The 21,204-nt window shown below is 35.4% G+C and overlaps 2 protein-coding genes across 3 annotated transcripts; one reads left to right on the plus strand and one right to left on the minus strand.

Annotated features, from left to right (window-relative positions):
* The first annotated feature begins 761 nt into the window (after positions 1-761).
* Positions 762-20,445, plus strand: LOC106136772 (phosphopantothenate--cysteine ligase). Of its 2 annotated transcripts, none has more exons than XM_060946392.1 (7): positions 762-1,004; positions 3,183-3,332; positions 4,752-4,980; positions 5,446-5,660; positions 6,811-6,996; positions 8,064-8,166; positions 9,422-20,445. In XM_060946392.1, the coding sequence occupies exons 2-7, from the start codon at positions 3,201-3,203 to the stop codon at positions 9,523-9,525; spliced, it is 969 nt and encodes a 322-aa protein (XP_060802375.1). In that variant the 5' UTR covers positions 762-1,004; positions 3,183-3,200; the 3' UTR covers positions 9,526-20,445. The 2 variants fall into 2 exon arrangements, with proteins under 2 accessions (XP_060802375.1, XP_013192871.1); XM_013337417.2 differs by having other exon boundaries at positions 762-909.
* Positions 12,269-15,637, minus strand: LOC132902214 (uncharacterized). Its single transcript, XM_060946393.1, has 3 exons — positions 15,509-15,637; positions 15,322-15,399; positions 12,269-12,860 (listed from the first exon to the last, which is right to left on the minus strand). The coding sequence occupies exons 1-3, from the start codon at positions 15,591-15,593 to the stop codon at positions 12,466-12,468; spliced, it is 558 nt and encodes a 185-aa protein (XP_060802376.1). The 5' UTR covers positions 15,594-15,637; the 3' UTR covers positions 12,269-12,465.
* Positions 20,446-21,204: the final 759 nt, after the last annotated feature.

Consider the following 21,204-nt stretch of genomic DNA (forward strand, 5'->3'; position numbering starts at 1 on the left):
CTTTATAGCGTGATAAATATTACCTAGGTCATAATAACATCAGGTTAGCACCTGTATTTGTGTTTATATTAATTTGTAGTGCCGTGCCATGTAAACCACTCCATCTTTATTTTATGGAGGACGAATAATGGGTTTAAGGCCATAGGCGTACAACATTTAGAGCAAGCTGACTGATAGTAAAGTGTAAGTTCAGTGCGTGCCAGCTGGTTCTCTACCCGTGAAGATAGTAAAATTCAATAAGGGGAAAGGCTAATAAACTTGGGATACCCCTTGTAGGCGATAGACTGTTAGCCATCTACCTGTCACTATTTGAATCTCAATTCCCTCATTAAGCCATACAGCTTAACATGGCCGTTTAGTCTTTTCAAGACTGTTGGCTTTGTCTACCCCGCAACTCCCGCAAGGGATATAGATGTGACCATATGTATGTAAGCATGAATGGGAACATAAGCAGGACTAGAAAAACAAATTTGGGACATCATGGCTAAAGGACCAGGCACACTAAACCGACCAGCTTTCATGAAGCGCTATTGAATGTGGATGAACTGAAAAGAGTATGCAGGGATCGTGGCCCCTGTCTACCTCTCTGAGAAAGTGGCGTATTTTTGTTTATTTATCTAGCTAAATAAATAGGTAATTTTATTATTATTTACGTACAATAAATAGGTAATTCTATTGCTTAATGAAAAAAACTGCCAACAGTAAACGTCACTGTCATTGCAATCAATGTCAATTTCGTCAAAATAGTAGTTTGTCGGTCGTGTTCGGAATTTCGGAGTGGAATGAAACTATCCGAGATTTCTCTCGGAGGATCATAAACTTAAAATTTAAAATAAAAGCCGGCGGTGTAAGTCACAGCATAGTGCTATCTTCAGAGCAAAGTCCACGGATTGTTATCTCGCTCCAAAGGTAATACACATATAAATCAAGCAAATAATCTTTGCAAATCTTAAGATGTCAGTGAAGTCTGTCCCTCTCGCATTGATTTTTCGCTGAAACCCGAGGCAAGTAAATATTGGTGTACCGAATTATAGAGCTCTATTATATCTCGTAAAAGTATCGCGTTCCCATTTTCTAATTAGTGGTAAAACCTTTTTTATAGTTATTCCATGACCTTTAGTCTTATGTGCTAACTAAGAATTTAATTGGACTTTAACTGCCTCTTTTACAGGTATTTTCCATTATTTATGCCATTGATTTATTTATTTGTATCATTATGGATTATCACTATCAACTGAAAAACTTTTGTGTTACTATTTTACATGTCTTCAATTGAAGTCACAGTAAGCTCATGCAACAAGTGGATGCCATGGTCATGTGGTAAAATATTACAGTAAATTGGTTTTAATTTAAGAACGGTTGATATGTATATTATGACTTTAATATTCTTTTATATGAAGAATTAGGTCAGAGTTCTTTTCAACCAATTGGTATTAGGTGTCTACTGTTTATAATCAAAATGTCATCACTTATTATGTAGTAGGTAGATTTAAGTACATCAGTACCTGGGTGACCGAGCGGTATCATTAGCTTGAAGTTGCATTACCTACTTCTTAAGTTAGATGTGCATATATTTATATATTTTTCTGCAATTCTATAAAATTATATTTGTTTTTTTTGACATATAATTATTTTTTTAGATTTTCGATTTACTAAAAAGTTAGTTTTCTACATCACTCACTCTGTTGACTCGTAGAAAAAGATAAAATCTCCCCTCCAATCCCTAAATCTGCTAGTTTCATGTTTAGTAATAAAATTAAATAAAAATTTGTTCAAAGGTTTTATTACAAAGTCATGCCATTTACTGTAACTTGAAAGTACAATGAACCCTAAATCTCCGAAACAAGGGAATCCTTAAAAGTGGTAATCTGAACAGGTATCATGTTACAGTAATACTTGCTAGTTCCAATAATCCTGTTACCAAACACACAAGTGCCAAAGCAGAGAAGCAATCCTTAATTTTCAATTGGATTTAATACAAGGAAAATATTTTTGTGGTATGAAAAAAAAATATTAATTTACATTATCCACCAGTGGCTGTAATCTTTCTTTGCTCTTGTTTCTATGGATGGCCAGTAACAATACTTAAACAAATTTTTTAAACAGCTTTACCATACATATATACATATACATATGTATCACGTCTATATCCCTTGCGGGGTAGACAAAGCCAACAGTCTTGAAAAGACTGAATGGCCACGTTCAGCTTTTTGGCTTAATGATAGAATTGAGATTCAAATAGTGACAGGTTGCTAGCCCATCACCGAAAAGAAGAAACCTAAGTTTTTAAGCCTATCCCTTAGTCGCCTTTTATGACATCCATGGGAAAGAGATGGAGTGGTCCTATTCTTTTTTGTATTGGAGCCGGGAACCACACGGCACCTACAAAAATACAAAACTTTACCATATTAACAAGTAATGGTTGAAAAATTATTATGAACACAATAATTTTTCATATAACACACTTACAAATTTTTGCAGTGTATTATTTATCCTCTTTTACCTTAATCACAACGAGTCCCCAGTTGTTCATGCCAACATAAGCCCGAGTCCCCAGTTGTTCATGCCAACATAAGCCCGTTGCATCATGACATGAATATGGTCATGAACAAATTATTACCTCACCAATTATTTTTTTACTATAAAGACTATTAACTTGGATGTTTATCTATTTAAGTATTTATTATTAAATATAGTATCATATTGGGACTGTTCTTTTAGGCGATGGGCTAGCAACCTCTCACATCACTATTTGAATCTCAATTCTATCATTAAGCCAACAGCCGAACATGGCTTTATCAGTCTTTCCAAGATAGTTGACTCTATCTACCCCGCGAGGGATATAGACGTGACTGTATATATGTATGTATAGTAAATCGTTGTGTTAGTATCTCATAACACAAGTCTCAAACTTCAATGCCAACTCAATCTGCGAAATTTGTCCTGTTTATATTTAATTATTTATTAAATTCATGCAATTGTTCTACTTTAACAAGGTTTCAACATCTAATGTATCAAAACTTAGGCTAACATGGTAGTTACATACATAAAATGGTGCCTCTTTCCAGGAGGGGTAGGCAGAGACTACCTCTTTCCACTTGCCATGTTCTCTGCATACTTCCTAACATGGTAGTTACTTAGTTTTAAAAGGCAAATCTTCTTAAAGTACCTGCTGTTTCCAGTCGGAGCTATCAGCAACAATGGCAAGTGGTTCCTGGGAAGAGTTCTTCGCTATCCATCTGCCTCCAACCGACTTCGAGGACAACCGCTCCCTCCTCAAGGAGTTCTGTGAGCGACACGACCAATATGGGAACAAGATTGTTCTCGTCACGGTAAGTGTGTTTGGATTCCCATGGAGCCAATATAAAGCCGTCATCTTCCAGGCTTTATTCTCGGTTATATGTGGAGAAGAACTTGGGGTGCGCCTATGATCATGATACATACATACATACATATGGTCACGTCTATATCCCTTGCGGGGTAGACAGAGCCAACAGTCTTGAAAAGACTGAATGGCCACGTTCAGCTATTTGGCTTAATGATAGAATTGAGATTCAAATAGTGACAGGTTGCTAGCCCATCGCCTGAAAAAGAATCCCAAGTTTGCAAGCCTATCCCTTAGTCGCCTTTTACGACATCCATGGGAAAGAGATGGAGTGGTCCTATTCTTTTTTGTATTGGTGCCGGCAACCACACGGCACGATCATGATCCTGGGTTGGGTATGTCAGATTTTACACGTAAATACACCCTAATGGAATCAATGTAAAGTCGTCATCTTCCTGGCTTTTTTCCCGGTTATATGTGGAAAAGAACTTGGAGTGCGCCTATGATCATGATCCTGGGTTGGGTATGTCAGATTTTTACACGTAAATACACCCGACTAAACATTTTGTACTATACATACTCATAAAATCATAACATTAATGTTGCACGTCGGACCATTAGTTGAAACACAATGGCGCCCAAAATGGCGATTGTTTTATTGTCTTCAACTACAGAAGGTTAAAGTGATTATCAGCAGAAATTTTTGATAGAAAGTAATGTACTAATACCAACTCACCACGTGGGTCCTATACGGCGGTTATTTACGACATAGGGCAGGACAACATAGTACCCATAATGTCATTTCTGAAGTGTAATGGACCGTATTTATACCCACAAGTGCTTTACAGTATTAATTAAGTTCTTAAGAGTCGCATCTGTAAACCGAATAAAAACTCAATCATAAAACGACCTTATTACCAGTACATTAAACTTTGAATCCTATAACAAAATGTCTCCTGATATCTCGCTCATAATAGTAGTACAACAGCGGACAGTTCATTCGAAGATTCGCGTGATCGCATGTTTTGATAGGCTAATAAATATTTTCGCACCATAAAAAAAGTTTGACTTCCTCGCAGGTACATTGGTATGACTATATGATACATACATACATACATATGTTCACGACTATATCCCTTGCGGGGTAGACAGAGCCAACAGTCTTGAAAGGACTGAATGGCCACGTTCAGCTATTTGGCTTAATGATAGAATTGAGATTCAAATAGTGACAGGTTGCTAGCCCATCGCCTAAAAAAGAATCCCAAGTTTGTAAGCCTATCCCTTAGTCGCCTTTTACGACATCCATGGGAAAGAGATGGAGTGGTCCTATTCTTTTTTGTATTGGTACCGGGAACCACACGGCTGTATGATAACTAATGAAAATCGAAATACAGTATCTCAATGATATAATTTAATTCTTTTCCAGTCTGGGGGCACCACGGTCCCCCTGGAACACAACACGGTGCGCTTCGTGGACAACTTCAGCGCCGGCACCCGGGGCTCCGCCTCCGCCGAGTACTTCCTCGAGCAGGGATACGCAGTCATCTTCATGCACCGCCAGAAGTCTCTGGAGCCATTCACGAGACACTTCAGCGGACAGAAGCTGATGGATATGCTGGATATACAGGAGAGGGGGCCGAATACTACCATCACAGGTGTGGGTCGTACGTTTATCACATTTAAACAGGGCACATATGTTTTTTTATTAAAAGAAAATAAAAAAATATAGATTCAGATAATAAAGATACAGTTAATATAGATACAGATAATATAAATACAGATAATAAAGATACAGGTAATATAGATACAGATAAGAATATAGAGTTTTTATCCTCCAATTAAGAGGGTAAGTGAATATTAAATAATATGGACACCCCTAACGGATTGAATATTTCATCTCATTGAGAGGCACTCGTTATAAGCGTGCATGAACAAAACGATATGATTCTACGACAAAAGATAAGACAAAATTCTTAGACACACCAACATAATGATAGATTTAACAAAAAGGTAATATGTATTTGAATATACTTACAGCCAGTATGAAAGTTAAAGTCATAATAACCCTACGTTCTTTGCTTCATTCGGCCCAAGTTACTCATATAACTTTTTTTTTCCAGTAAAACCTGACAGCGTAGACGTGCTCGCGCCCATCCTGCTGCGGTACAAGGCTGCGCACGCGGCGGGCGCGATCCTGTACGTGGCGTTCACCACGGTGTCCGATTACCTGTGGCTGCTGAGGGCCGCCTGCGAGTGCCTGGCGCATTGTGGCTCCAGGGCAATGCTGTACCTGGCCGCCGCTGTGTCAGACTTCTACATACCTAAGGACAAAGTGGTATGGTATTCATTTTGATCTTGATATACAGGGTGTCTTTTTTGTACTTAATTATATTTATCAACTGGTGATTAGAAGTTTATGTAGTTACAAAGTTAGTTATTCCTACAGAGGTTGGAGGAGAAAAGATGAGAGGAATATTCAGTTTTAAAATTACTATATTGTTGAACATAAAATTAAGAATATTTTACAATAAAAATTTATATATCTGACATTTTTTTGACTAAACAAAATCCATGGCAACCGTTGCTATGGCGTACAAGAATGTTGACTACACTTAGCTGATCCAATATCGAACTTCGTTTTACTTAAGAACAAATCGATGGGACTATCTTTGATGTTATCGAGCTGAGCACATTCACCTATTGAATGCAACCCCAAAAATGACTTTTGTATAAAGAGAACCGCCTCCAATCGATATACTCCTTTTATGAATTCGGTTAAAAATCGGTACAGCTAAACGCGAGATAATCGCGAACAAACATACCACCTTTTTTGAAGTCGGTTAATAATAGGACTATGAAGATGAAAGTATAGTTCCTGATCATAACTTTTTAGTTTGTACCTACCTATAAATATAATATATATACGGGACAAATTACACTGATTTAGTTAGCCTCGAAGTAAGTTCGAGACTTGTGTTACGAGATACCTACTAACTCAACGATACTATATTTAATAATAAAAACTTATATAGATAAACATCCAAGAGCCAGGCCAATCAGAAAACGTTCTTTTCTCATCATGCCCTGGCCGGGATTCGAACCCGGAACCTCCGGTGTCACAGACAAGCGTACTACCGCTGCACCACAGAGGCCTTCAAATGACTATGACTCAAACGCTATGCTTTATATTTACATACATACATACATATAATCACGTCTATATCACTTGCGGGGTAGACAGAGCCAACAGTCTTGTAAAGACTAATAGGCCACGTTCAGCTGTTTGGCTTTAAGATAGAATTGAGATTCAAATAGTGACAGGTTGCTAGCCCATCGCCTAAAAGAAGAATCCCAAGTTTATAAGCCTACCCCATAGTCGCCTTTTACTACATCCATGGGAAAGAGATGTAGTGGTCCTATTCATTTTTCTATTGGTGCCGGGAACCACACGGCACATATATGTATTTGACGATTTTTATTTACAGCCCACGCACAAGATGCAATCTGACAGCGGAGCCCCAGTGATCCAACTCCACTTGGTGCCAAAGATGTTGGCTCCTCTGGTGAACCTGTGGGTACCTGCCGCCTACGTCATCTCCTTCAAGCTAGAGACTGATGAGAACCTCCTCATACCGAAGGCGAGGGCGGCACTCGAGAAGTATAAGCATAAGGTATGTTCTTAAGAGGGTTTTGGGTGCCAAGAGGTGATGTTTTGTGTTGGAAACGTTTGAATGACAAAATCTTGTCATGCTGTGTTTGAGGTTTTGTGTTTCAAGTGTTGAGGTGGTGTGTTGCAAGTCTTGAGGTTTCGTGTTGCAAGACTTTTTTGTGGTCAATTTTCTTTGAAACTGTGGGTTTAATGTTCTGTGTTAGAAGAGTTGAGATTGTTTGTAATCATTTAGTATTTTTTTTACAGTACAAATTACACATATTGAGTTAGCCTCGAAGTAAGTTCGAGATTTGTGTTACGAGATACTAACTCAACGATAATATATTCTATAATAAATACTTATATAGATTAACATCCAAGACCCAGGCCAATCAGAAAAAGTTCTTTTCTCATCACGCCCTGGCCGGGATTCGAACCCGGGACCTCCACTGTCACAGACAAGCGTACTACCGCTGCGTCACAGAGGCTGTCATTCATAGGTAGATAGTCGTTTGTCTTCCTCCTAATTCTCACCTCTCTTAACAGGGTGCGCCTTTGATCGTGATCCTGACTTGGGTAACGAGATAACGATAGTTTAACGCGCGACAAAAACGGCTTCGCGCGTGCCACGCTTCGGGGTTTAGCTTCGAACAGTAATATAAATAAATATACAGTCGGCTACATTGTAAAAGTATACCACATTCGTATCGTAGAACTTCTAAACATTCTTCAGTAGCTGTTTATTGCACTGCTGAAATATGGGATCCTTTTTGTGTGAAACAAATAACAAACGGACTTTAGATTTTTAACTTTCACTGTAATTTGAACTGAATGCAATACATTTCATTTATTACATTGAATTATAAATTATGATTTAAAATCAGTGAACTAGATTATCTTAATACCTATCATAATAATTATGCAATCAAAAAAACAATTCTAATTTTTCTTTTGTTTTTTTTTTCATCTATTTTAGCGTCTTTTACCAGCCATTACTATTATAAACCCAATCAGGTTGCATCTCTTTTTTCAAATTGTGATCCCTGAATTGAACAGTAGCCCACCGTACGTAATATGTGTATATTTCAGATGGTGGTAGCGAATATGCTGCAAAGCCGCCACCACCGGGTCATCCTGGTCACTCCCGAGGCCAGTCACGAGATTCTGCTGACGAGGGAGGAAGTTCACGCTGGTAAGATATACATACATACATAAAATCACGCCTCTTTCCCGGAGGGGTAGGCAGAGACTACCTCTTAAGATACTACCGCTCTCTCTACCTCTGGTAAGATATATTTCATTAAAATAATAAACAACACATATATATATACATACATATGGTCACGTCTATATCCCTTGCGGGGTAGACAGAGCCAACAGTCTTGAAAATACTGAATGGTCACGTTCAGCTATTTGGCTTAGTTGATATAATTGAGATTCAAATAGTGACAGGTTGCTAATCCATCGCCTAAAAAAGAAGAGCCTATCCCTTGGTCGCCTTTTACGACGTCCATGGGAAAGAGATGGAGTGGTCCTATTTTTTTTTCGTATTGGTGCCGGGAACCACACGGCAACAACAACACCAAGATAAAAATGAGTTTTATTTATAATAATCACTAAGTACAGTTGTTGGACTTTGGAATGCACTTCCCGATTCCGTTTCGATTCGATTTCGATTCGTTTCTCCGAGCCGCGCCAGTTTTAATGCGCACGTGGTCCAGTTGTTTCTGACTCAGTAATGAGAGAGTACATAATATACTATGTTTATTTATATACACAAGATCCTTGAGTTTTTCTTATCTTCGTTGTGGCAATGAAATGTTTTCATCATCTTTTTTATGCCAATGTCGAGTTTTAGTCAGTAGGGAAGACTGGGGACACTTGATCCCCATTTTAGTAACATACATACATACATATGGTCACGTCTATATCCCTTGTGGGGTAGACAGAGCCAACAGTCTTAAAAAGACTGATCGGCCACGTTGAGCTATTTGGCTTAATGATAGAATTGAGATCCAAATAGTGACAGGTGACTAGCCCATCGCCTAAAAAAGAATCCCAAGTTTGTAAGCCTATCCCTTAGTCGCCTTTTACGACATCCATGGGAAAGAGATAGAGTGGTTCTATTCTTTTTTGTATTGGTGCCGGGAACCACACGGCACCCCATTTTAGTTTATTGCTCATATCTTAGTGCATGATAATGTTTGTAAGAACATGAAAGTTTCTTCAGTGCCTGATCAATCACTACATAGTATAAAACAAAGTCGCTATTTTAGTCTGTTTGTCTGTATGCTTAAAGCTTTAAAATTACGCAACGGATTTTGATGCGGTTTTTTGTAACAGGTAGAGTGATTCAAGAGGAAGGTTTTTATGTATAATAACATTTATAATTTTGCACCCGTGCGAAGCCGGGGCGGGTCGCTAGTATATTGTAATAACAATTTCAGGCGTGGACATAGAATCGGCGATAGTGTGCGAGATCGGCCGCCTGCACGCGGAGCACATGTCGCAGGCGGGCGAGCCGGTGTGGGCGCCGCGCTCGCCGCGCTGATCCTCGCGCGTGCGCCGCCGCCTCTACCTCACGCCGGAGTAGGCGGCACGGCCGTTCTCATTTCAAATTTGAACTGAAAAACTGGACAGTGTAATTTAAATTTGAAAAGTGGAGTGTTTTTTTTTCGAATTTGGTACTGGCTATCAACAGTGTGTGTTTTAAAAGTGAAGCTGGAAGCGATGTATTTTAAATTTGGAAGTGGACGTGAATTGTTCTCTTGTTTGTTTCTTTTTGTGAATGCAATGCTGGCAACAAGGTAATAGTGCGTTTTTGAAAAAGGAAGCTGGGCACATGTAACTGTAAAACTTCAATTTGGAAATGGAATTGGTTGGACGTGGTATTTTTATCATGTGTTACTCGTTATAAGTGGCAATCAATAGTGAACTAAATTTGAAAATTAACTGTACCATTTTACGTATTTTTGTGAGGAAATTTAGATGTGAATTTTAAAATACGACTTTATTTATTATTTATGCTTACTTTTGTTGTTTGTAGTGAAAAACGTGAATTTTCGTATGACTACCTACCTCACCGCAAAAGATCTTACAATGAAGAATAAATTGAATATTAAAAAAAATAAACTTCTAAGGGATATCCTTATAAATTTGAGATTCTCCTTTTGCAAACTATCACTATCACTAGCGATGGGCTAGCAAACTATCACTATTTGAATCTGACTTCCATCTTTATTCCGACAGCTGAACATGGCCTTTCAGTCTTTTTGGGACTGCTGGCTCTGTCTATCCGTCAGGGATAAAGACGTGATTATATATATGTAAATCTTCCCCTGAAGCGTCGATCATGGCGGACATGGCTCTGGTTCATATTTTGACTTAGTTGCATTATATTTATGTGCGCAGGCGCCTTAGCCAAACGTAGAGAACCGCCGAGCGTTTAAACGCAGCAGTCCAACCGCTTGTCTACAACGCAATTAACAAGCGGGGTATTATGAGGCACAAAATAGTTATCTAATTTAGTGAATGTCTCAAATCGGCGATATGAAGTGGGTGATGATAAGTCTAGCTGGTTTTGAGTAAAATTCTAAATGCAAAAATTACCGCGCCCCAATTTCTGAAGGAATGAAGTAAATTTTACGGTTACCGCCGTAATTAAATATACCTATATTGTGTATATAAAAGTGTAATATTATAAATTTGGATATAATTATATCACTATACGCTGATAGAGTTTACGAATTGAATTATATTAGTAATTTTTTTTAAGAATGGAGAATATTATTAGCATGGATTAATAAAAAAAACATAATAGATTAAAAAAATAAAACAACTCACGGCAGTCACTAGCGACAGCAAGAAAAACTTTTGGTAATAGTAACCGTATTTTCATTTAAAATTTCATCTTCTTTTTTACATATCAGATAAAAATCTAAATAAATTATATATAGGGACATGTAACTAGGTGACTGTATGTTAAAATGTATATTAAACTAATATTCGCTACAACCAAATTACCTGAAATTTATAACCATATGTGTTTCGAAACTATATATATATTATTAGGTGTATGTGTATGTGGGATTGGTGAAAGTAAAACAGTTCGGAATTATATCGTAAATCTTCTTATTTTAAATAGTCTTCTTCAAAACACATATTTTAACGTTACTTACATCGTACCACAGACTCCCTATTCTATATCGTAATGTTGCAAGTATAAAAAATATGTAAGAGGAAAGCTAAATAAAAGCAAGACACAAAACTTCTACCACATATACCTACATATATGGAACCATTTTGTCTTAACATAATATGTGGTCGTCCAAATCAAAAGGGACCTTATAGCGGAAATGAGTTATGTACAGAACTGAAAACTACATAAACGTACCGAGCTATAGACCCAAGAACCAACCTTCTAACCACTACCGTTATTTTTTTACGAATTTTTGAAGTTCACTGATCGAAATTATAAGTTTTGAGAAAATCGCAATTTAAGTATGCCGTACAAAAAAGTTATGTTTTAGTGTGAAGTTATGTAACTGATGGTATACTTTGATTGACTATGATTATAACTAATGGATTTTTTTACAATCCTTGCATAAACTTGTCTGTTGTGGGAACTAGACCTGCCAACATAATGCATTATCAATGAGATGCAAAGTATCAATAATAGTATTAAAAATAAGTAAACCGCCTGTTTGTCACTAAACTTTTATCGTTTTTATAATGCTACTAATTACATAGATTTGCGAAAGGCCTTAGATGTAAATAAAAACAACACATAATTTAAAAAAAAGTAGTTTTTATTTACTAGCAAAAATTCTTATTCTTTATAAACTTTGAAATCTGACAGTAACAAAATCAACGCTTAATTACTAAATAGGTTATACATAATTGGTTAAGATGCTAATAAAGCTAAGAGATCAATGATAACTGTTAGTTATGATCTTTTAAAGTTACGTAGAGAACTGAACAATTTCTTCAAACAAATTTAAAAAGGGCCCTTATGGTAGGCACTAAACATTTTTTTTAATTTTTAGCATGCAAAATCAACATTTTAGTGCAACATTCAAGATAACTTAAATTTTCTTTTTTTATTATCACAACAAGGTATGAAAATGTTACTTAGTTAACAAATTTAGATATAAATTTTCGTAACAAGTATAATACGTAAAAAAGGACCCTTACGGCGGTCCGTTGCAGTCTGCTGACACTTATCTCTTAGTATAGTTAATTAGTTTAAGTATTTAAATAATGGTAAACAATCTTGATACGTTTTTGTCGAAAAATACATTTATAAAATAATTTATAGCCATTACAAGATGAAACAAAATGAAATAACAGATGTTCTAATGAATTACTTTTGCTATTAACCTTAGCCTATTTTAAAAATATTTTTTATGATAAAAAACATAACAAGATTGTTTACCTCTAAAGTACCAAAACAAAATATGGACTACAATAGTGGGACCTTAGACCTAAGACCTTAAGGCGGTAAATTACCGTACATCTTTTTTAAGTTTTTAAGGACTCTTTGCTTTAAATTCTTTTTATTTTGTGTTTCACTCAAATCACCATGCTTATTAACGTTATCACTAGTAATGGGATGCAAATCCTCAGCTGCCATTTCAGTTTTTAACGATTGAATTGTGTTAAATATTGTTGAATAAGCTATAGTTCGCATGTTTTCAGGCAAGCGTTCTAATTCAAACGCCACAATTCTTGCAAAATCTTCATTGCGAGGATCATTTATAGTTCGGTTATGGAAATTAATTTCTGGTAAATTTCGAGTAGTATAAAATATCTCTTGTGTACTATTACCTTCATCGTTCCTTAATGTAAATGTAATTCCAGCTTCACGAGTTTGAGTTTCTTTGTGTTCTGTAAAAAGAAAGACCAGGTATTGTAATTAGGTACTACGTCATAGTAGGAAAATTTTCCCTAATCAGATTTTTGTTCATCCAGTTTCCTTTTCTTACAAAAGTAGATACCACTGCGTATCTGGTTTCTATGGCCAGACTCTCCACAATAACTGCAAGTGGGTGATTTGCGTTTGAGAGTTACAGAAAGTGTGTTGGTTTGTATTTTACTAACACCTGGTTCAACATGTTCTTGTGTGTATTGGGATTGTTCAGAATTAGTAAGTGCTAAGGGATCGCTTGCAATAGCTAATTTAGGTTGTGGGCAAAGTATATCTTGTGAATGTGCAAGTACGAAAGGTCTTATTTTTTCAAATAAATATTTCTGCCTCTCAGAAGAAAGGCCTTGAGGTTCGATTTCTGTAGGCATACTATCCCCAAATTTATTTTCTGTGAACACGACATGCGTACTGTGACCTTCCCCGGAGCAATTTTTTGTGCATTGCAATAGCCCTATCGATGTAGACTCAGTTTTGAAATGAGAAAAGGATTTTAATTTTTGCAACTTAACACCTTTTGCGTCCGTGAAGTATTTAACCCAGTTATATGTCTTTACATTAACAGCGTCACCCGATTCATTTCCTACCAAAACAGTCATTATAGAATTTGATCGCTTACATGCCGTAACCGCTATCTCGCAAACGTCTTTGACGGTATTTACAACAGATCTTCGAAATTTTTTTTTAAATAAGCCAAAATATTGGTCTGGCGCAAACTTTGTGTGGCCTACAGGCAAAAATGACAGCTGAAAGCTCTTGTGTCTAGCAGTCATGACACGCCAAACAGCGTATTGCAAAACATAGTTATTTTTGTTTTGACCACAGCAATTATCTGCGTGGCAGATTACGTTGGTTTCTCCTAAAGACAAAGTTTCAAAAAAATTGTGGATCAATGATATCACAACGTTAGCCCCCTTTCCAATAACGCAAGCTTCAGGAATTACATACAATATAAATTTGCCTAAAGGTTCTACAGCGATACCAAAAAGGGCTACCTTGTACCCTGTTAGAAAATATAATGGGCCAACCTGTTGCGAGTCATGAGGAAGATGAATTTGCTGCGCAAAATCGAAGGAAATATGAAGAACGCCTTCAAAAGAGCACGGAGGGTGCGGGCCGAGAACACAATTTGAAACTTGCGAAGCTGATTCTGCAATTACATCTTTATAATATTGTCTCTCTGTTTGAGCTTTTTGTAAATGTTCTACGGATTCCATATATAGTTTTGTTTTCACTTCTTCGTCCATATTTCTTGATTTGGAAATGCTCATTACATTTTGTTGGCAAACATGACAAAGATCTGTACGAGGCTTTTGAATCACAATATGAGGACAAAAATCATCCCATATTTTGTACCACGAAGAACGACCTACATACGTTTTTTCTGATTTTGTACATGCCTCAACGTACTTCTCGTATATATATTGTTTTGTCATGCTACTTGGCAAAATGTTAAGATCTGGGTTACTGTAATAAGGTAAACGCCCCGGGAGCACAAGAGAATTTTGTTCTGAAAATGATTTAATAAAAGTGACAGCTGTGACACGTTGTTCTAATGTAAACGAATGATGAATGTTTTTGCTCAATTTATGCTCTTTTAATTCTACTCCATGCTCATTAACATGTTTTACAATGTTTTTAAACTTTTTCGGACCTACTCCATGGACAAAAACAAAGAAGCTTTTGCAGACAATTTTGCCCCTAAACATATACTTAACCGCGGCACGCTCCCTGTTTTTTATTTTGTGCTTTGATTCTTTTGACGTGTCTGGATTATTATCAACCAAGCAGTTTAAAGCACCCGTTAACAAAATGTCTTGATGATTTGAGTGAAAATCACAGTTACTATTTAAACTTATACAATCAAATCGAGATTTTAAAATTTCCTCCTTTGCAAATAACTTGAAACACTGCTTTTGACAGCACCCGTTTTCAAAAAATATATTTTCTTCAATCGATACAAGGTCAGTAGTTTCGCCTTCTACGAAATCTACTGTCAATATATCTCGTGTTATTATACCCGTTTCAAAATCTTCATCTTCACCATCAGCTTGTTGATGTGGTAATTTAACATTACTGACATACATCGAATATTCATCTTGGAAGGTTCTTAATTCTGACTCCCAGGTTTTATGTGATTGAATTCCTACAACAATTTGAGCAAAGATTTTGTCAATACCTAAATGAAATTCAGTGTATATTTAACACAAAATTCACATCACAATTTTTCTTACAATTTATTATGATAATTAGAATAGGCTGGTACATACGATTTGAGCGCCATCTTGAGTCAAGTTATTCCGCGCGGACAGTAACAATAATCTACCTATACTACTACTAACAAACAAAAAACAAAACAAATAAATGAGATAGACATAACCTACGCAAGATTACTGTTAAAATCAATGTAAAAATATTGTTTACCTTTTATAGTTATTTGACAGTTGCACTGGGATGTACATGCGTGATCCGATGAGAAGTTCTCAAGTTCTTTATGGTCACCTAAAACAATAAGAACAAAATTAAAAACTTTGAAGTACCTAACTTGCGCAAAAATAATACATACCTACTTATCTATTTATTGATTTGAGACTATAGGTTTTGTACTTACGTGCCAGTTCTTGAGACTTTGAAATAATTGTTGGTTGGCTATCTGTAGTATCGATATAAGTATTCACTTCTGTTTCCTCTTCCATCGCGATGGTATAGGTGTTAGTTGATTTCAAATCTATAAAACAAAAAATTTAATAAATAACAGGAGTGAGTACGCAATAGAAATACTAATTCGATTATATCTTCATGATACAAACTTACCTCAAGCATGGACATAGCCTCAAGTGTAAACGATAAACGAATTTCCTTCCGGAGAGCACCACGCGCGAACGGTCGTTCAGTTGGATCACAAAATCTTGACTGACTGAAAGTGGGTGCGAGCGACGCGTGCGACCGGCAACCGCGACGCGACGACGACTGTGCGTGAGCGAGACATAACTATCTAGCCTTGCTTCTTGTCAAAGGATACCGCCGCATATACAAAGAATGCCGCATGCAGCGCGGCGTGCGACACTAAAATGGCGGGTATACGATGAATAGTTTAGTTTATACCTACTTTGCAATATTCAAATGTCGATAAATATGGTTTAAATTACAAGAAAAACTATTTGTTAGGTCTTGCCGCGATAAGGTTCCTTTTTTACTAAACTTTAGATGGATACAAAACTTTTTTAAATTGACGTTTCGAAAAGTTGAACACATCTACATGTAGTAAATACAATCATCTTTTTAAAAATACAATTAATAAAAAAACGATTTTTTTTGAGGTATTTTACAAATTTATTAATATCTCGGAAACTAGCTACCGCCATAAGGTCCCTTTTGATTTGGACGACCACATATATCTTAACTATAGGTGTTTTATGTATGACTTATATGTGTAATAAATAAAGTATACTAATTACATAATCTCCATACGCCCCCATTGATGTAATTCCATGTAATTTCTATATTTATTGTAATGTAATTTGTTGGATATACATATAAGGTTTTGTTATTTATATATAGTTGATAAGTTGTCCTTTGATGTTTATCAACTGCCGATTTATTGATAGATATTTAATGAGACAGGCTTATAAACTTGGGATTCTTCTTTTAGAAGATGGGCTAGCAACCTGTCACTATTCGAATCTCAATTCTATCATTAAGCCAAGCAGCTGAACGTGGCCTATCAGTCTTTTCGAGACTGTTGGCTCCCCGCAAGGGATATAGACGTGACGTATGTATGTATGTATTTAATGAGATATTGATGTATTATGCCAAGAAAGAGTGTTTCACACGGAAGTTCTAAGCAGGTAAACCTCACTCGAATTGGATCGGTCATAATCACACATCCAGTTTCCTGAATGTGCATGTTTCCTCACGATGTTTTCCCTCACCGTAAGAGCATCGGTTAGTATTCAAACTAATGTAAAAACCTTTGAAAATAGATATTGGTACATGGCCGATTCGACTACCGACACTTAAGCCTAAGATTTTAATTATATCATCATTTAAACTGAATACACTATAATAATTTTACGTGATACATGTACTTATTATTATTATAATATGCTTCCAGACTTGCTTATTTTTTCTTTTATATAAACTCAAAAGTGCTTCAATTGTCAAATACTCTTTCTATACATGATTATACTAAGGTCATCATAAAATGAACCACTAAAATGTTCAAAATGTTTTATTAATATAATACTTCCAGTGATTATGATGTTAGTTATATAATATATGATATTATGTGTGATAAATATATTCATATGTTATTAATAAATACAGTCGGTGGCAATATTCTATAATTGGTAGTGATATCATACATTGTCTATAAAAGTTTTATATACAAGAAATAAATATAAAACTTTTATCGATAAAATAATATATAACTAATAAATAACTAATATATATATATATAACTAATCACTATAAATTTATAATACGGGTAGTATGGATAGGATAGTATTATATTTTCAGTCATACTTAAAAAAATTAAGTATGACTGAAAATATAATACTGGCCATGAAGTAGTTTTATTTTTTACTGAGGTGTTCAAACAGAGACAATACAGTTTTATTCAAATTTCGTCTTATTTTTATCATATTATTTTATTAAAAAGTGTGTAATGAATCTACCCACAAAATGTGAAGTGAATTAAATTCGACCTTATAATTTTATGTCGCCGACTGTACCTATGCAGGTATTCTTAGTAATGAATGTGTTGTGTGCTAGTATATACCTATGTGTGTCTTACTCTCGAATTTTATAATTAGGACCATGGTTAGTTCTACTCTTTTGGCATTTCGGTGAGATTATCAAATTAGTTTTATTTTATTGAACTTATATTGGCGAATAACTTTAATTTAAATTCAATTTTATTAAATTTTAATTTATACAAGCTAAATTATTTTATTTATTCATGGGTTGGGTTTTTATATTACTACTACTGTAAAATTTTAATATTAAAGACGCAAAATGTCGAATATTTCAGGGAAAAAGACAGATTCTTTTTTTTAAATGATTATTTTTATTTTGAATAAATATATTTCACATAGATTTACATATCATGGGTATATTATTACCCTCAAATTATTGTTATTTTTAAATATTTAACGCGTTCATTTTATACAAATTATCGATAAATGTTACAATTTTCGTCGACTGCAAAACGACTGAACAAATCTTAGCCAAAATAGAAATTTTTGGTAATTTATTATATTTAATATAACCTTCGGTCAGGCTGCAGCGCATATTAACTTGGGAATTCTCATAAGTTGTGTCGAAGGACCAAAAATCCTGCTCGAAGGACCAAAAACTAATGGCGAACCGTTAATATTCGTTGAATATGGTAGAAAGACATGACATATTTAGAATTGACAAGTTAACTTTCGCTGATAATTATCAAAAGTCACCACAGATTAAGCACAAATATGTACGAGTAATTAATAAAAATAAAAACAAGGGTAAAAATAATGATCAACTTTTTTCTGGTGATTTTGATGGTGAAAAGGGACCGAAAGTAGGTTGATGAGAATTTTGAAAGTTTTTCATTTAGAAAATTTACTGATATTACTTATCCAAAGAAAAGTTAATTAAAAGATATTTTGTATGTATAAATTATACAACAAAGGTTTTGTTTGTTCAAATCTAACCTATAATTAGATACATAATTGTGCTTAATTTCTGCGGCCTTCAAGTATTGTATTTTAAACTTGTTGATTTTTTGTATATTTTATATATATTTATTGTTGTGGTGACGTGTTAAATGTAGTTTTACTATTATATTGGATGGATATAATCTTATATAGAGAGCGGTACTTGTAAAGGTGGTGTAACTACTTAAGGTATTATTTATGGGTTTCACTAAAAAGAACAGTGGGCTCAAAGTGTACACAATGGGATATCAAACGCAGTGTACCTTTTTTTAGTCTATATTTAAATTTAGGTCTTATAAGAATTTACATGTAACCATAAAATCGTGTCTAGATTCTTTTACTCATTTGTTGACATCTTTAATTTAATAATTACGAATTAGAAATTGTATATTTCATGACTATTACATAAATCTCTCTTGACGTGTATAGTCATCTGCAAAAATCATAATTATATACTTCCTCATAGCTGGTCATAGTCTTTTAGATGGACTTTTTCAGGTGACCGTACAGTCGATATCAAAAGTATAAGTGATTAATTCTATCGTTAAGCCTAACAGCTGAACGAGGCCTATCAGTCTTTCAAGACTGCTGGCTCTGTTTACCCCGCAACGGATATAGTGGACGTGATTATATGAATGAAATAATATTTGTTATATCAAAAAACTGTAATGTCTTTTTTTATATCACCTTTTGACTGTGTTCGCGTTAAAATACTTAGAACATATCTCCATAGTCCATAATATTTATACGTATAACAGTTTTTCTTATTACTTTTACAAAAACACAATGTATAATTTATTATGTACCAAATAAAAAATAAAAAATTGTATTGATTCAGTGATACTACGCCTCGATACCATAATTGAATTCGTAAAACACAGCCCTATTATTATTCTATTCTTTTTTCAATTTATGAAATCAACTGTTTTATACCTTTCAAAATCTTATCATTGACACACAAAGGTCTGTTTAAACTGGTCAAAAATCTCGACCGCTTTAAACACGTTTACCCATGTCAAGAATTAAAAAACTAACCCATTATTAAGGACTTCGTGTTTTATGTCTCCAAGTTTTACGTCATAAAGATTATAAAATTTCGAAAAAAGAATACCTTAGCTACACCTACATACTATGTTCTCTTATAGAAAGATGCGTTCGATGTTTAAAAGGCGAATCTACATAGAGTGAGCAACCTCGCGAGACAACTTTATTTGGGTCGATGGGAAACAAAAGGGCATGTTTCGAACGAAATCAAAAAAATTATCATTACATAACACTATCAATGAATAACACTCGTGCGTGTCCTAGCCGGCATCGGAGCTTGAGTTTTTAATACTGATAGACCTTTAGTATCGACCGTACAAGCTAGAAACGGTGATTTCAACTAACCCAAATGCATCATTTATTTGCCCTAAAGCATGGAAGAGCAATGGCACATACGAGGCTGCTCATTCTATATATACCCGAGTCATATCAGGTCCCAACAACTTTCACGGCATAATTTGAAGACTTCTTAAATCCATCATTAAGCCATCAGCTGAACGTGGCCTTCGAAAATTTTCAAGGCGCTTTGTCTACCCCGTAAGGGCGTAATACACGTTTACGTTTTTAAAATGAAAAGTTATACCTTTGAACGTTGAATACTGCAAAAAAAGGTGACACTTTCAAATTATTCCATGAAAATATTTGGGACTCAATGTGGACCCGCCTTAAGTGACGTAGAGGCAGCATACGACTGTGTCATTGCAACAAATATGGGTAACCATCGTTGTGATATTTGTAAACCTATTACTGTAGCCTAGGCTAGAGATCTTTCTAGACGTCAATAAATAGTTTGTCATATTTTCATGTATGTTCGTCTTTTATTTCTCAACCTTTTTTGAGTAGTTACCTGTTGGACAAGGCTGTATGATGTTCTTTTGTTTATTCTGTGTCTATTATCGCCGTGTGGTTCCCGGCACCAATAGAAACAAGAATAGGACCACTCGCATCTCTCTCCCATGGATGTCGTAAAAGGCGACTACGGGGTAGGCTTATAAACTTGGGATTCTTCTTTTAGGCGATGGTCTAGCAACCTGTCACTATTTGAATATCAATTCTATCTCAAAGCCAAATAGCTGAACGTGGCCTATTAGTCTTTTTAAGACTGTTGGCTCTGTCTACCCCGTATATAGACGTGATTATGTGTGTATGTATGTATTATATGCCACAATAAGGTCCCGGCTGAAAACCATTGCTGAACGTGTTTCAGCGTATCACTGAGTCGGGACCTGCTATGGCATTCACATATTGTAGTTACTTTGTTGTGTATTGACTGTGTGATGTCAAAATAAATTACATATTTTTCTCTCTTTCTTTCAGTAAGTAGTTCATTCAAATTAAACACAACATTGGCATATTTTAGGACGATTCCGTTGCACTAGCAAAAAATTGATCCCAAACTAGTTCTCAAATCGAGAGTTCTAAATATATAAGCCTTTTATCCCCCGGAACTAGTCAGTCATTATTTAGTGATCGCAATATGATAGTTGCAATAGATGTCGCAGACATACATATGACTAGATACAACATTATTGGAGTCGAGAGGCTCGACTATCTGAATTAGAGCGTT

This window comes from Amyelois transitella, chromosome 10 (genome assembly GCF_032362555.1).
Source record: "Amyelois transitella isolate CPQ chromosome 10, ilAmyTran1.1, whole genome shotgun sequence".
In the NCBI taxonomy this organism is placed as follows: Eukaryota; Metazoa; Arthropoda; class Insecta; order Lepidoptera; family Pyralidae; genus Amyelois; species Amyelois transitella.

What these genes read in the sequence shown, in the direction of transcription:
- LOC106136772 (XM_060946392.1), top strand. Translation starts at nt 3,201, where the DNA reads ATGGCAAGTGGTTCCTGGGAAGAGTTCTTCGCTATCCATCTGCCTCCA. An exon ending in GCCGAATACTACCATCACAG is followed by an intron (nt 4,981 to 5,445) that starts GTGTGGGTCGTA and finishes TTTTTTTTCCAG; the next exon opens with TAAAACCTGACAGCGTAGAC. An exon ending in GAGGGAGGAAGTTCACGCTG is followed by an intron (nt 8,167 to 9,421) that starts GTAAGATATACA and finishes TAACAATTTCAG; the next exon opens with GCGTGGACATAGAATCGGCG.
- LOC132902214 (XM_060946393.1), bottom strand. Translation starts at nt 15,593, where the DNA reads ATGGAAGAGGAAACAGAAGTGAATACTTATATCGATACTACAGATAGC. An exon ending in AAAGTCTCAAGAACTGGCAC is followed by an intron (nt 15,400 to 15,508) that starts GTAAGTACAAAA and finishes TTATTGTTTTAG; the next exon opens with GTGACCATAAAGAACTTGAG. An exon ending in CTGTCAAATAACTATAAAAG is followed by an intron (nt 12,861 to 15,321) that starts GTAAACAATATT and finishes TTCTTTTTACAG; the next exon opens with AACACAAAGAAACTCAAACT.